This window comes from Ahaetulla prasina, chromosome 1, assembly GCF_028640845.1.
Source record: "Ahaetulla prasina isolate Xishuangbanna chromosome 1, ASM2864084v1, whole genome shotgun sequence".
In the NCBI taxonomy this organism is placed as follows: Eukaryota; Metazoa; Chordata; class Lepidosauria; order Squamata; family Colubridae; genus Ahaetulla; species Ahaetulla prasina.
In genome coordinates this window covers 26,964,318-26,980,768 of record NC_080539.1, presented here as the reverse complement: position 1 = coordinate 26,980,768, position 16,451 = coordinate 26,964,318, and the positions used below count along the sequence as shown (strand labels likewise).

Below are 16,451 nucleotides of genomic sequence, written 5' to 3'. Positions count from 1 at the left end.
GTTCGACTTTTGGCGCCAAGCTCTTTTCCCTTCTGGAAACCTCGCGTGACTACAATCAGTAAAACCATCGCTCGGTTTCTAGAGGCGGTGCTTATGCGCCATTGAGGCGCTTGCGCACAAAACAGCATCGACTAAGTCCACGCGCCATTGCTGAATGACGCCAGTTCCTCGCAGACAGTTGTGCGCGTGCGCCTCTCAGCGGTGCAACGAGAGGACTCCCAGAGCGCTCTTAAGTGGAAAGCCTGTCGGCGAGGGAAGTGACGTGTGTTTGGCTGTCTGCTTTCTTCCCTTAGGTGTATGCTGCCGATTGGTGGTGGACATGGCGTTGGAAACGGTACCTAAGGATCTGCGGCACTTGAGGGCTTGCTTGCTGTGCTCGTTGGTCAAGGTGTGCCTTCCATTTATAGCGAAGCGGAAATTTCTCTTTTTAAAAAAAAAAAAATCCTAGTTGGAATAGTCCTGCGTCCAATATATTTCTAAATTGGGTGTCGGGATGGGTTTCCTAGCCCAGTTTGTCTCTATGGTGTTGTCTTTTGAAATATCCGATTGTGAGAAGGAGGGAGTCCTTTGAGTGATAAAAACCAGGGGTCTCCAACCTTGGCCATTTTAAGCCTGGAGGACTTCAACTCCCAGAATTCCCCAGCCAGCAGAGCTGGCTGGGGAATTCTGGGAGTTGAAGTCCTCCAGGCTTAAAGTGGCCAAGGTTGGAGACCCCTGATGCAGGCAGTAAAAATCATCCCACCCAGCAGACCAGGCGTTTCTTGTTCCTTTTCTCTCCATTCCAGCAGTCGATTATGTGCCCTCAAGTGGTTTGTTGACTTCTGGCAACCCCATGGCAGATTTCCTCTCTATTGATCTGTCTCTAACCTGGTCATTAAATGGCGCACCCATCACCACTGTAACTGAGTCCATCCACCTTGCTCTTCTCCTCTTGCCTTTTACCCTTCCCAGTATGTGTTGTTCTATTCTATTTCTATTCTATTCTATTCTAATTCTATTCTATTCTATTCTATTCTATTCTATTCTATGGGCATATTTGGCAGCCTTCCCACACTTCAGACTTTGTTTCTCACACAGGTTGACAAACTGAAGTTTCCCCTTGTTTCCTTCCCTTTCTACCATTCAATAAATACTTCCTAAAATTATTTGCTTAGAATTTTAGCTTGTATAGAATAGAATAGAATAGAATAGAATAGAATAGAATAGAATAGAATAGAATAGAATAGAATTTTTTATTGGCCAAGTGTGATTGGACACACCAGGAATTTGTCTTGGTGCATATGCTCTCAGTGTACATAAAAGAAAAGATACCTTCATTAAGGTATAACACTTACAACACTTAATGATAGTCATAGGCTACAATTAAGCAATCAGGAAACAATGTGTAATTGTCTTTTTACTGATATGTGTCATTTGGGATAATGCATGTAACAAATAGGATTGTAAGCTGAAATGATTTTAAAAAGCAGCCTTGAGTTCCATAACAAGCCAGATTTGTGTTTGGGAGTGTTCATAAAGCCTTCCTCTGATAAATGTTCTAATCTATAGCAATTATTTATTTTATTAGATTTTTATTGACCAAGTGTGATTGGACACAAGGAATTTGTCTTGGTGCATATGCTCTCAGTGTACATAAAAGAAAAGATACCTTCATTAAGGTATAACACTTACAACACTTAATGATAGTCATAGGGTACAAATAAGCAATCAGGAAACAATGTGTAATTGTCTTTTAGAATTGAATTGAATTTTCTATTGGCCAAGTGTGATTGGACACACAAGGAATTTGTCTTGGTGCCTATGCTCTCAGTGTACATAAAAGAAAAGATACCTTCATTAAGGTATAACACTTACAACACTTAATGATAGTCATAGGGTACAAATAAGCAATCAGGAAACAATGTGTAATTGTCTTTTTAGAATTGAATTGAATTGAATTTTCTATTGGCCAAGTGTGATTGGACACACAAGGAATTTGTCTTGGTGCCTATGCTCTCAGTGTACATAAAAGAAAAGATACCTTCATTAAGGTATAACACTTACAACACTTAATGATAGTCATAGGCTACAAATAAGCAATCAGGAAACAATGTGTAATTGTGTTTTTACTGATATGTGTCATTTGGGATAATGCATGTAACAAATAGGATTGTAAGCTGAAATGATTTTAAAAAGCAGCCTTGAGTTCCATAACAAGCCAGATTTGTGTTTGGGAGTGTTCATAAAGCCTTCCTCTGATAAATGTTCTAATCTATAGCAATTATTTATTTAGAAAGTATAGTTTGCCCTTCTTCAGCCAATTTGAACATACATCTGATTAGATAAAGGTAACTCCCACTATGTTAAACTTTCCTTAGCCACAATGTAGAAGAGGTTTGCTATTGCCTTTTTATAGAAAAAATTTCTTGGGTTTTCTGGTGGTCTCCCAGCCAAGTGTTAACCAGTTTAGCCTTTTCCAATTCAGTTACATGTTGATTAAGTGCTGCTACTTACTTGGATGACACATGTAAATCAAATTAATAACCCACATGTTAAAGAGTAGTAGAAATACTCGAAATACTACTATTCAGATATAATTTGCTTCTGAGGTTTCATAGATCCACCATGGTTAAGAACCTTGTCACACATTACTACCTCCATGGGCTGTTTTTATCCTTATAAGCTGTATTTACTCTTGTCCATCTCAAACTTTAGTGGAGGGCTTAAGTCTCAATATTAAATGTGAAGAAAAAACATTTCTTTGTATCTTTTTTTTTTTAATTTGAATTTATATCCCGCCCTTCTCCGAAGACTCAGGGCGGCTTACACTGTGTAAGGCAATACACAATCTTGTTTAATTTTAAAAGCCAATTTTAATATTTGCCCACTGTAATAGTAAATCTTTTTCCCCCTTTAATTTTTAAGAAGCCTTAAATTTTTGCAATGAGCACAAGCTTTGACTTCAAATTTTTACTTACTGTACTAATTCACTAGTCATATTATTTTCAGTCTCTCTCAACAACTCTCAAAATGAAAATGGGAGAAAGTTACTTACTAGTTTTATTTATTTATTTATTTTATTTATTTATTAGATTTTTATATCGCCCTTCTCCCGAAGGACTCAGGGCGGTTTACACTGTGTAAGGCAATACACAATCTTGTTTAATTTTAAAAGCCAATTTTAATATTTGCCCACTGTAATAGTAAATCTTTTTCCCCCTTTAATTTTTAAGAAGCCTTAAATTTTTGCAATGAGCACAAGCTTTGACTTCAAATTTTTACTTACTTACTGTACTAATTCACTAGTCATATTATTTTCAGTCTCTCTCAACAACTGTGGATATTCAAAATGAAAATGGGAGAAAGTTACTTACTAGTTTAATTTATTTATTTATTTTATTTATTTATTAGATTTTTATATCGCCCTTCTCCCGAAGGGCTCAGGGCGGTTTACAGCCAGAATAAGAAACAATAACAATGTACAATTAAAACAAAAATTAAAAAACTTATTATATAATTGGCTGAGATTTAAAACATTTAAAACCTAAAAACCCTTAAAATTCATCTAAAAAATTTAAAATTTAAGCCAGTCCCGCGTGAGTAAATAAATACGTCTTCAACTCGCGGCGAAAGGTCCGAAGGTCAGGCAATTGGCGCAAGCCAGGGGGAAGTTCGTTCCAGAGGGTAGGAGCCCCCACAGAGAAGGATCTTCCCCTGGGGGCCGCCAGCCAACATTGCTTGGTGGACGGCACCCTGAGAAGTCCCTCTCTGTGTGAGCGTACAGGTCGGTGGGAGGCGTGAGGTAACAGTAGGCGGTCCCGTAAGTACCCAGGCCCTAAGCCATGGAGCGCTTTAAAGGTAGTGACCAGAACCTTAAAGTGCACCCGAAAGACCACAGGCAGCCAGTGCAGCCTGCGCAGGAGTGGTGTTACATGGGAGCCGCGTGCGGCTCCCTCTGTCACCCGTGCAGCTGCATTCTGAACTAACTGAAGCCTCCGAGTGCACTTCAAGGGGAGCCCCATGTAAAGAGCATTGCAATAATCCAAGCTAGAGGTAACAAGAGCATGAGTGACCGTGCATAAGGCATCCCGGTCAAGGAAGGGGCGCAACTGGCGAACCAGGCGAGCCTGGTGAAAAGCTCTCCTGGAGACAGCCGTCACATGATCTTCAAACAACAGCCGTCCATCCAGAAGAACACCCAAGTTGCGCACCCTTTCCATTGGGGCCAGTGATTCGCCCCCAACAGTCAGCTGTGGCTGCAGCTGACTGTACCAGGGTGCTGGCATCCACAGCCACTCCGTCTTGGAGGGATTGAGCTTGAGCCTGTTTCTCTCCATCCAGACCCATACGGCTTCCAAGCACCGGGACAGCACTTCGACAGCTTCGTTGGGGTGGCCCGGGGTGGAGAAGTACAGCTGCGTGTCGTCAGCGTACAGTTGGTATCTCACCCCAAAGCCACTGATGATCTCGCCCAGCAGCTTCATATAGATGTTGAACAGGAGAGGCGAGAGAATCGACCCCTGTGGCACCCCACAAGTGAGGCGCCTCGCGGTCGATCTCTGCCCCCCTGTCAACACCGTCTGCGACCGGTCAGAGAGATAGGAGGAGAACCACCGGTAAACGGTGCCTCCCACTCCCAAACTCTCCAGCCGGTGCAGCAAGATACCATGGTCGATGGTATCAAAAGCCGCTGAGAGATCTAATAGGACCAGGGCAGAGGAACAACCCCTGTCTCTGGCCCTCCAGAGATCATCCACCAACGCGACCAAAGCTGTCTCTGTACTATATCCGGGCCGGAAGCCGGATTGGAACGGGTCTAGATAGATTTGATAGTATTTGAAAGGAAAGTAAGAAAATGAATGTAACAACTTTACTGGCAAAATATTTGTGGCAACTTTATTGTTGACTTAGTTATAAAATGGGAAGGGAATTGCAAAGGAAAAACAAGTTGAAAGGCTTAAATGTAAGGGAAAGTTAGGAAGTGTGCTTTTAATATAAATATGAAGAATTCTCATTACTTTTTTTGTGAAAAGCATTTTTTGCAATTAGTTGCAGCAAATGTATTTCCCATTATTGAGAACTGTTAAAAAAAAAGCTATATTGGAACCTTAAGGGTTGCTCCCAATTTAAATTTGCTTGTCCTTTAGTAGCAGTACTTCTGATTTTTCTGTTATAACTTTTTTCTTCTTCACCAGACTATTGACCAGTTTGAATTTGATGGTTGTGACAACTGTGACTCCTATCTCCAGATGAAGGGGAACCGTGAGATGGTTTACGATTGTACCAGTTCTTCTTTCGATGGGTAAGTGTATTTGTGTCAGTTCCCCACATAACTATCAGGGTTGTTTTCAGATAGGTCTTGAGGGTGAGAAATCTGCCTGAATTCCAGCATTCTTTTGCTGTTGCTAGTTATAATTATCATTTGATAAATTGGTGAGATAATAATCTTTAGCAGAACTTTTCCTTTTCAAAAAAATACGCAACTGATATATTTTTTAAAAGCTTGTTTACTGACCTTCCAGCCTGATGTTATAATAATGTAAAAGATAAGTACTCAGAAAACCAAGTTTTTTCCGTTTGCATGATCTGGTCCACACATTTCATAGCTGTCAGCCACCTTAACAATATTTAAAGACCCTTGGCTGCTAAAAAGATGCACACATCTAATCTTTACTAGGCAAAATTAAATAGGGTATTGTTTAATTCTCTAGCAATGGAAGGTAACTAAAGGAATGATCTTAGATGATGTGCCAGTAATATTCTGCAAGTTATCCATGTTGTTTCTGATTATACCTTTGCAAACATAATACCCCTTGAATTTTATTTGTATAATTTTAAATTAGTTGTGGGTTAAATACAGCAGATAGGAAAGGCAGAATTGCTCTTCCCCAAGCTACATTTTGACTATAGTTTCTAGAAATCAAACAGATATGCAAAATGAATACTCTTCTTTCATGAATGAATTTGCAATTTTGCAGAGTGCGCAGTGGGACAGATAATCTTTCACATTTAATGTTTTGTGTATTATAATAACAGGGAGACTTGATTTAGCAACTGCCTTACAGTTAACAGTGGTAATGAAAAAGTAACTTTGCAACCATCGTCATCCTCCCTATGACCTTTGCAGGTCTGCAGAGGAAAGGAAAGCTGAAGTAATATTATCAGCAAAGTTGTGTTTTCACTTAGCGATTACTTCATTTAACTATCACGTTGTGGGTCCCAGTTGTCAGTTGGTATATGAATACTATCTATATTAGACATCTTCTTACTTGGAAAAAGTAAGAATTCAAAAAACGATACCACTGGCAGTTTGTCACCAAATTTCAGCAACATGATCTTATGTGAAGGAAGGGGGTTTAGAACTTAAAAAGAGTGGTGATGTCTGCAGTCTGTAAGTTGTCCACTCTTGGCTTACAGGAAAAGTGTGACTGGATTCATGAGAATTAAACAGAGGGGGTTATTTACATAGATTTTGAATTAATACAACCATTATGGAGCATGATGTTACCAATAAAGCAAATCCTTGATAAGAAGTATACATTTTAATAAAGGTGTGGATCTCTTGGGGAAAAAAAATCTGTTTAAAAAGTAGAGTGATCTTTACCAAAGATGTAGAAAAACTGCTAACTGGAAGAGAATATTGTAGGAAATAGCTTTCCCCCTGAATATAAGAAATAGATGACATATTACATATGTTACATATATTATATATATGTATGTATGTATGTATGTATGTATGTATGTATGTATATGTATATGTATATGTTTACATATATTATATATATGTATGTATGTATGTATGTATGTATGTATGTATGTATATGTATATGTATATGTTTACATATATAAACCTCCTGCTTACCCTTTTAGGAATAAACAATAGTTCATTTATCAAGTTGTTTTTGTTTTTACGTAGTAATTTGTATACCTTGCTTTTTTTCTTTGAGAATTGTACGAGACAGCAATTTGAACAAAGAAACGTTTCTAATTCTAGTACAGGGGTCTCCAACCTTTCGGACCTCAGAAACCACTAAATTCATAATTTTAAATCCTGCGGACCACTAATATGATCTGCCTAATGACGTGGGTCATGTGACTGGGTGGTGCCTTGCCAGCCTCTACTTGCTACTCTTCGCTTGCTTGCCCGGGCTCCTTAGGGCCCCAACAGGAAGCAGTTGTTGGAGCCAAGCAGCCACCATGAGAAAGAGTTGGCAAAAGAGCTGGCTCAGTTCAAATTGGATCTGACCAAGAAGCAGGCTCAGCAGAAGTAGCTCATTGAGGACTACGAGCATAGGCTTTCCAAGCATAGGGAAGACCTGCGGGAGTGCAAGGCCAGGTACAAGTGCCCGGAGGCTCAGTGGGCTGAGATGGTCAGCCAGTTCCAGGCCACGATACAGTCCCACTAGAACAAGGCCCTCCGGCTCTTCGCCACCAGCGGCACTTTCCTCCAGCCTTCACCCAAAGCCCCACACCAGGAGGCTGAAACAGACCCCAAGTCGGAATTTTTGCCCCCCTCCAACCCACACAAAAAGACCCCGAAAGGGGAGACTCTCTGCAGCAACACAAAGGTTCATTGCACGTATCCGTCCCAGCGGGCGTAGTTTGAGGACCCCTGATTTAGTGCAATATAGAAAATGCAAAGAATTTTTCTGCAGACCACCAAAATTTTCTTGCGGACCACCAGTGGTCACGGACCATCAGTTGGTGACAGCTGTTCCGGTATAGTCTGTGCTCCTCATCACTTATTCCCCTCCCTTTCTGTTCTTTATTTTGGGCAACTTCTCTGCTATTGTAATTGCTTCAAGCTCATTCTGTTATATACCCTAAATATGGTTGTTATTGTGTCTGTTAATATTTACTAATTTGGGGATCCCGTACTATAATTGGATATGTTGTATTGCTTTTGTTATTACTAACTTAAATGTTATATTTATTTATTTCATTAAAACCCACTGCAATCAATTTCTGGCAGTTCACACAATAAACAAAAATAGTTTAAAATATTCATACTAGCAGTAAAATCAGCATAAAATTTTTAAAAAATATATAGCAGTGCGGTAAAATAACAAAAGAATAAAACCGTAAAAAAATAAATCAGATGGCTCTTTTTGCAAAACAATAATTCCTGGAGACTGAGCCATTTACAGTCATAATTTGAGTAAACATCAGTCAAGATAAGTATAAACAGTCAGTCCAATGCCCTCCCATTTCTTTTTCTTCCATTCAATTGTGTCTGAGCCTTCCTGGATAAGTCCCTGCAGTTTTCTTGCCAAGGCATGCAGAAATAGTTTGCCATTGCCTCTTTTCTAGGGCTGAGACAAAGTGACTAACCAAGGCAACCCAGCTGGCTTTATGCTTAGAGTGGGACTAGAACTCTCAGTCTCCTGTTTCTGGCCTCATGGCTTAATAACTACAAGTGGTACCTCGGCACTCATTAATTGGTTCCTCAAGGCACAATGAGTACTAAAAATCACGAGTGCCAAACAAACCATGTGACTTACCACATTACCCTTTGTTTTGGCTGCGAAGGACTTCCTGCCTGTCCCTTTTCCTATGCTGACTTCCTGTCCATTCGCCATGACCATCCCCCTTTTCCAATTGCAGCACGTCTAGTACCAGCCAATGAGTCCTGGGATGACATTTTCGCGTCAAAATGCACCAGGCACCAAATTTGAAAAGCTTTGAAGCAGTCGAGTACTGAGGTGCTACTGTAAACCAAACTACCATTTTACTCATATAGCTTTTGGAAGAGCATATTTTGTAGTTCTCCAAAAATTCAGGAAAGAGAGTGTGGTCTGGATATCCAGGCGTAAAGGAGAGTTTCCAAATAATTGGTTGTGTCCAGAATCTTTTCTAGCTGTTTCCCTAATTTATTTATTTATTTATTTATTATTTAAATTTTTATACCGCCCTTCTCCCGAAGGACTCAGGGCGGTTCACAGCCAGATAAAATAAACAATAATATTACAATATAAATACTATTAAAATACAATTAAAAGACTTATTCAATTGGCTGAGATTAAAAATTTGGAATAAATAATAAAAACCCATTAAAAAACCCACAAATTTAAAAAACTAATCGAGTCCTGCGCAGATGAATAAGTGTGTTTTAAGCTCGCGACGAAAGGTTCGGAGGTCCGGAAGTTGACGAAGTCCTGGGGGGGAGCTCGTTCCAGAGGGCGGAAGCCCCCACAGAGAAGGCCCTTCCCCTGGGTGTCGCCAGACGACACTGTCTCGCTGACGGCACCCTGAGGAGTCCCTCTCTGTGAGAGCACACGGGTCGGTGAGAGGTATTCGGTAGCAGTAGGCGGTCCCGTAAATAGCCCGGCCCTATGCCATGGAGCGCTTTGAAGACGTTCACCAAAACCTTGAAGCGCACCGAGAAGGCCACAGGTAGCCAGTGCAGTCTGCGCAGGATAGGTGTCACACGGGAGCAACGAGGGGCTCCCTCTATCACCCGCACAGCCGCATTCTGGACTAACTGAAGCCTCCGGATGCCCCTCAAGGGGAGCCCCATGTAGAGAGCATTGCAGTAATCCAGACGAGACGTCACGAGGGCGTGAGTGACTGTGCACAAGGCATTCCGGTCTAGAAAGGGGCGCAACTGGCGCACCAGGTGAACCTGGTGGAAAGCTCTCCTGGAGACGGCCGTCAGGTGGTCTTCAAAAGACAGCCGTTCATCCAGGAGAACGCCCAGATTGCACACCCTCTCCATCGGGGCCAGTGACTTGCCCCCAACAGTCAGCCGAGGACTCAGCTGACTGTACCGGGATGCCGGCATCCACAGCCACTCTGTCTTGGAAGGATTGAGCTTGAGCCTGTTTCTCCCCATCCAGACCCGTACGGCTTCCAAACACCGGGACAGCACTTCGATAGCTTCATTGGGGTGGCCCGGTGTGGAAAAGTACAGCTGGGTGTCATCAGCGTACAGCTGGTACCTCACACCGAAGCCACTGATGATCTCACCCAGCGGCTTCATATAGATGTTGGACAGAAGGGGCGAGAGAATCGACCCCTGCGGCACCCCACAAGTGAGGCGCCTCGGGGCCGACCTCTGCCCCCCCGTCAACACCGTCTGCGACCGGTCGGAGAGATAGGAGGAGAACCACCGATAAATGGTGCCTCTCACTCCCAATCCCTCCAACCGGCGCAGCAGGATACCATGGTCGATGGTATCAAAAGCCGCTGAGAGGTCTAATAGGACCAGGGCAGAGGAACAACCCCTATCCCTGGCCCTCCAGAGATCATCCACCAACGCGACCAAAGCCGTCTCAGTGCTGTAACCGGGCCGGAAACCGGACTGGCATGGGTCTAGATAGACAGTTTCATCCAGGTGCAGGGGAAACTGATATGCCACCATACTCTCTACAACCTTCGCCGCGAAGCGAAGGTTGGAGACCGGACGATAATTACCTAAAACAGCCGGGTCCAGGGAAGGCTTCTTGAGGAGGGGCCTTACCATTGCCTCTTTCAAGGCGGCCGGAAAGACTCCCTCCAACAAGGAAGCGCTCGTAATCGCCTGGAGCCAGCCTCGTGTCACCTCCTGAGTGGCCAGCACCAACCAGGAGGAGCACGGGTCCAGTAAACACGTGGTGGCATTCAATCTACCCAGCAACCTGTCCATGTCCTCGGGAGCCACAGGGTCAAACTCATCCCAGACAATATCACCAAGACCGCCCTCAGACGCCCCGTCTGAATCGCCGCAATTTTGGTCCAAACCGTCCCGAAGCTGAACGATTTTATCGTATAGATAACCGTTAAACTCCTTATAATGCCTCCTTATAATGTTTACTGGAAAGAGAAAGTAGGAAACTGCACCCCCACTTCTTTTAAAGCATGTATTACTACACGCTTTCTCAGAGAACCATTGATTTTCTCATGGAGCCAGCTATCATGCCCTGTCAGGCTATGCGAGGACTCCAAGAGGACAGACGGGTGGCAGAGTTCAGACTGCTGCAGAAGACTCAACCATCACTCCATAAAATCAAAATAATCCCAGATCACAGCAGAAAACATTACTTTGCTACAGTAGACAGCAGATAAAAGAGATATTGTTTGCCATGAAACCTGGACATTTGATTGGCTAATTCATCCTGTATCCCTGCAGGTGTTCAGTTGCACCCATTTTTTTCTCTAAAAGGCTCCCAGATAATTTTTAACATGTCTGCTATACAGGAATTTGCAGGCATAATAAGTACAGAGAATAATTGTCACTTCAATAGTCTCATTGTAAACTCAGTTTTGAACTCTTACCCCAATACACAGTTGTGTCTACTTTGTTTGGGAATTTTCCTTCCAATAGTTCCTCAATTAACTAAGGAGTATTTTGGGATTGGCAGTTGGTTAGACATCCTGATCCAGGATCTTCTGCTTACTCTTGTTTCATTTCTCCTGTCATCCTGTCACTTCCATTCACCCTTCCAGTCCTCCATTCTAGTTCTTAACAGTGCCTTAAATTCCATCTTTTGTTGTCCAGCCTCCATTTTTATTTTGTAAATTTTGAACTGACTTCATATTTTCCAGAGGGGTTGAAATCTTATTGCTGCTGTTTTGGCTAAATCTCTTCCTTTTTTGGGTGTGTGTGACTTTTTTCGGTTTTCTGACTTTCCTTGTCTCCTTGCAGCATTATTGCAATGATGAGTCCCGAGGACAGTTGGGTCTCCAAGTGGCAACGGATCAGTAAGTTTTCATCAATCTTATATTTAATTATATACAGTAGTTAAGCTGCATTAGACAAATGACTGCATTCAAGTGTGAGAAAGATTGATGAATAAAGACAAGCAGTAGATTGCTGAAATGGAAATTTCTGTCTACAGGAGCAAGTAGGTCACATTACTGATTTTTTTCAGTATTAGAGCTTTCTGCAAGTAGGATTCCGCCCATGCTGATAGCAGAGATGAAAACTTCAAGGGCTGAAATTTGGTAGCAATTTGGTGTAAGAATTTCTTCACAGCAACATAACAATTAATAAAACATCATTATGGCCCAGGAGTGAAGCATCAGCCCATGGAATATGCTTCACCTGTGAGAAAAAATTTCAAAACCCAGGAAGATTCTTAGTTACATTTTTTGAAGGGAAACTGCTAGTGTTGTTCAAAATGATTTCTTTGAACTTGGCACTATCATCTCAAAAGCATGACATTTAAAAGGGTTAATTGAACATTTGAAGCTTAAATGTCCATTGGGAAATATAGTGATGAAATTATTTGGGGGAAAAAAGATAGTAGACACATTATTTGCATGTGTATTTGTTCTGGGGAACTCAGGATGATTCAGATACTCGCTTTACTTGATAGTAATTATTTTCAGTCTCTTGGAATTGTATTTACATATGAAACAATCCTGAAATGTTTTAAGTTAAACATTAAATCTGGGGTTTAACACCCTCATTCAATTTTGAACTTTTTAATGGTTTTATTTAACATTTAACTTTGTACAAGGAATGTAATTTAATGACATGCTCACGACAGCAAGAATAAATATTGCTCAATACTTGAATAAAAATATAATTCCAATAATAGCTAATTGGGAACTTAAACTTGGAGAATATACAACAGTGGCAAAATTAATAGTATGTATACACAATAGATGTTTAACCAAATTCGAGCAAAAATGGGTTCCACACACACATATATACCGTATATACTCGAATATAAGCCGATCCGAGTATAAGCCGAGGTCCCCAATTTTACCCCAAAAACTGGGGTAAACTGGGGACTCGAGTATAAGCCGAGGGTAGGAAATGAGGCACCTACCGGTTGGGGAAATCCTCCCTCCCTCAGCTGAGAAGGCTGGCGGCTCCCCCGCCCCGCCCTCTCACTGCACCGGCAGGGCTTCCCCGCGCCGTCTGGTAAAATGTGAAAAAAAGAAAAAAAAACAAAACTCGAGTATAAGCCGTATATACTCGAGTATAAGCCGAGGGGCTTAAAAAAAAAAAAAAAACTCGAGTATAAGCCGTATAGACCCGAGTATAAGCCGAGGGGACGTTTTTCAGCACAAAAAACGTGCTGAAAAACTCGGCTTATACTCGAGTATATACGGTATATATATCATGCAGCATGGCAAATATAAGCATTTGTAATCTGATTTTTAAGAATGCCAAATGTTTACAAATATGGTAAATCAGCAGATGCACAAAAAGGGGTAAGTTAGAAATTCAGTAGTCTCTTTTTTAACATTCTGGCTTGCTTTGTTTTCTTCTTTAGCAACATGCACAAAAACATTAAGAACAACACAGTGGTAACCTTAATGCTAACTAAACAGCTGAAGACCAAAATTTGTACTGTTTTACTGTTCAGCAAATATTTTGAACATTTTGAAGCAGTTTTTAAATGTTAATAATCAATTCTGGATGTAATAGGCAAATAGTTTTATGTTCATTAATATTGATATATCGGTTTGTAAACATTGGGGTTTTTTTTTATCCTCAGTTGTCTACATTTATGTAAACACTAAGCGTTATCTTCAGTCAATACTGTGCTGTACAAGTATCAAAATAATATAGTGCATTTTACAACAACACAAAAATATTTTAAAAAACTTTCTGACAACTGATTAAAGTAACTTAGACTGAGAAAGTGAAAGTATGACATGGACACCCTTCCTGAAAGTTATATTATTATAACTTATTATATATTAAGCAGAAGACCCTGAGTTCAAATCCTGCTGTAACCATGAAAGCCAGCTGGATGACTTTGGGCCAGTCACTCTCTCATAACCCAATCTACCTCCCAGGGTTGTTATGGGGAAAATAGGAGGAGGAAGGTGCATTGGATATATTTACCACCTTGAATTATTTGTAAAAATAATAAAAGAGGAATACAAACAAATAAAAGTATTATTTTGCACTGCATTCCTCAGCAGTCATAATTCACATTTGTTCCTGCTTTCTTAGGTAATTTCAAGCCAGGCGTGTATGCTGTGTCAGTGACTGGCCGTCTGCCCCAAGGTAATCTACAGCAGCGATCCCCAACTTTTACAACTTGGCGACCTGGGGGTTGCAGAAGAGGGGAGCTGGGCTGGGGAAGCGGTGAGTCGGCATGTGTACATGGGTACGTGCCGGCCCACCACTCACACAAGTTGAGCTGCGCACAAGTGTGCCAGCCCACTATTTGTGCAAATCGAGCAGCGTGTGTGCGTGCCGGTCTACTGCTTGTGCAAGTTGAACTGCTCGTACACATGTGATGGCCTGATGTCTGTGCAGTCCGGTTCCAAACAGGCCACGGCCCAGGGGTCCTCTTCAGAAGGACTGGGATTTGGAGATCTTTTTCTCATTTCTAAAAATCCAACAGTTGCAATAGAAATTTGTGCCCTGTTTGCTGTTGAGCCAAGGACACTGTGAGGGCCGCTGCTTCAAGGACCAATCTTGATTCTCCTTTTTACATCATTGTAACTTTGAATGGTCACTGAGCAAGTAGGTGGTAAGCAAGGATTAGCTGTACTTCACCCAAGTCCATTAAATTAATGGATATTTTTGTTGTTGTTGCAGGCATCGTACGGGAGTTGAAGAGCCGTGGAGTGGTCTACAAATCTCGGGATACAGCCATAAAGACCTAAGAATACCTTGTTTTCTCAAATATTATGTCTTTCCAGCTTCCTTTTTTTGTAAATGCTGCCATATGGACTATTCTAAAGATATGGAGGATGATCTCTACGTGGATCGGATTTTTATTAAGGACTTTTAATGGGCTGCCTATCAGTGGCTCCATTTTTCTGGCTTTCAGCTAGATATTAAGGGGGGGGGGTTTCTTGAAAGACTTAAGAGGTACCAGTAATTCCCAAGTGTTTCTGATTTCTCTTAGCTGTTTTTAATAAATTTGGTCATAGCATCAGAAATCTGCGCTCTGGCTTTTGCTGCTAAAATTTTTTGTCTTCCTGTAATAGATGAGGTTTTTCTAGCTTGCCTGGTCTCAATTTGTAGGATTTTCTCTGAGAGGAGTATTACATATTCCAAGAAAGACAGAAATAAGATTTTCTCTATCTTTCATGGAATATGTAGTATTATTTTGGATTCAAGACTTCCACGTTAGTTAAATCTTTAAACAATCTTTTCCTCACTTGACCATATTTTTGCATAAGGAAACTTTTTGCACAAGAACATTTCTGAATCAACTCATTTATTTTTAGTTTATGCACTGAACTATAAATTAATCAAATGGCTTAGGTTCAGTCAACTTACTAAGCCATTAAAAGATCGGTCTATCTATACCCTGTAAGAGCAACTAAGCAACTAAGCTTGTAATAGACCTGTGTAAATACAGCAAACATTGGTCAGATTCAGGATCAGCTCCCAATTCTCTGGGATCTTGGTATACCAAACCTCTTTCCCCTTCACTTATTGCTGGGACAATTACGTCAGGTGAGCTTCTGATGGGGATCATTTGTCCATATGCTGATCCTGGTTAGGGTTCCATGTATATCTCTTCCATCCTACTCCTAGCATCCCACTCTGGATCATCAGTTTCCAGTTGCTCAGAGAAGCAGGACAACCAGCAGTTTCAGCAGGGGACCAGCAGGCTGGCAGAAATTAGATTGCAGATTGTCTGCTGCCATTTTGTGTGGCATGAATGATGAACATTGCAAGGGACGTCATAGGGGGAAAAGAGGAGGAAGAAGTATTAGGTATGTTCACTGCCTTGAGTTACTTATAAAGTAATAAATGTGGGATAAAAACCTAGTAAATAAACCAATAGATAATACAAGAAAGTAATATTTTCCATGATGGGCCATTGCACTAGGGTTGAGGGTTATGACACAGGTTGCTTGCCTGTGTCTTAAAACATGGGTGTAAAATGGTCATGTTGGTGCTGAAAGCTTTAAGTCTGACTCCAGAGTCCTAAGTTGCTATTGAACTGTCATGTTTGGTGTGAAAGAAGGAAAGAAGTAAATATATTGGGAACAATAATATTAATGGCAATGTAATTTGCATTACATGAAATTAAAAATATTTTTTTGCCCTTTATTTCAGTGTCTTTATCTTATTTGTTCTTTGAAATTTGCTCACTGGCACATTATTCAACAGCCAGACATGTTTAATGATAACTTTCATTATAATGTATAATGATAACTTTCCACAGTCAATGAAATATAAGATTAACAGACTTGGAAGGGACCTTATAAATCATCTAGTCCAACCCCATCCACCCCCGGCCAAGCAGGAGATGCTACACCATTTCTGACAGATGGAAGTCCAGTCTCTTCTTGAAAGCTTCCATGATGAAGTTGCCTGGCATATACTAATGAAATATTTTTAATTATTTTTTTTCTTATCCCCCTCCAAATATTATGTGGAATATCCAACTAAAATGTTATTTTATATTAGATCAGAATCAGACTGCTCACTGGAAACAATTACGAAGCAAAAGTTTAGCTACCTTGGACACGAAGGCACAAAATTGAAGACAATTGACAGGAAACAAGAAGCCTAATATCATTGGTGGAGACAAACAAGCGTGAGCTTAAAGCCTCGGGGA

General features: G+C 41.1%; 1 protein-coding gene across 1 annotated transcript; it reads left to right on the top strand.

The window, feature by feature from the left end:
• Positions 1–231: 231 nt before the first annotated feature.
• SUPT4H1 (SPT4 homolog, DSIF elongation factor subunit) lies at positions 232–15,954 on the top strand. The gene is made up of 5 exons (XM_058164525.1): positions 232–388; positions 5,175–5,281; positions 11,603–11,658; positions 13,874–13,927; positions 14,468–15,954. Exons 1-5 carry the CDS (start codon positions 320–322, stop codon positions 14,533–14,535), a joined length of 354 nt encoding a protein of 117 aa, XP_058020508.1. The 5' UTR covers positions 232–319; the 3' UTR covers positions 14,536–15,954.
• The last annotated feature ends 497 nt before the right edge of the window (positions 15,955–16,451 follow it).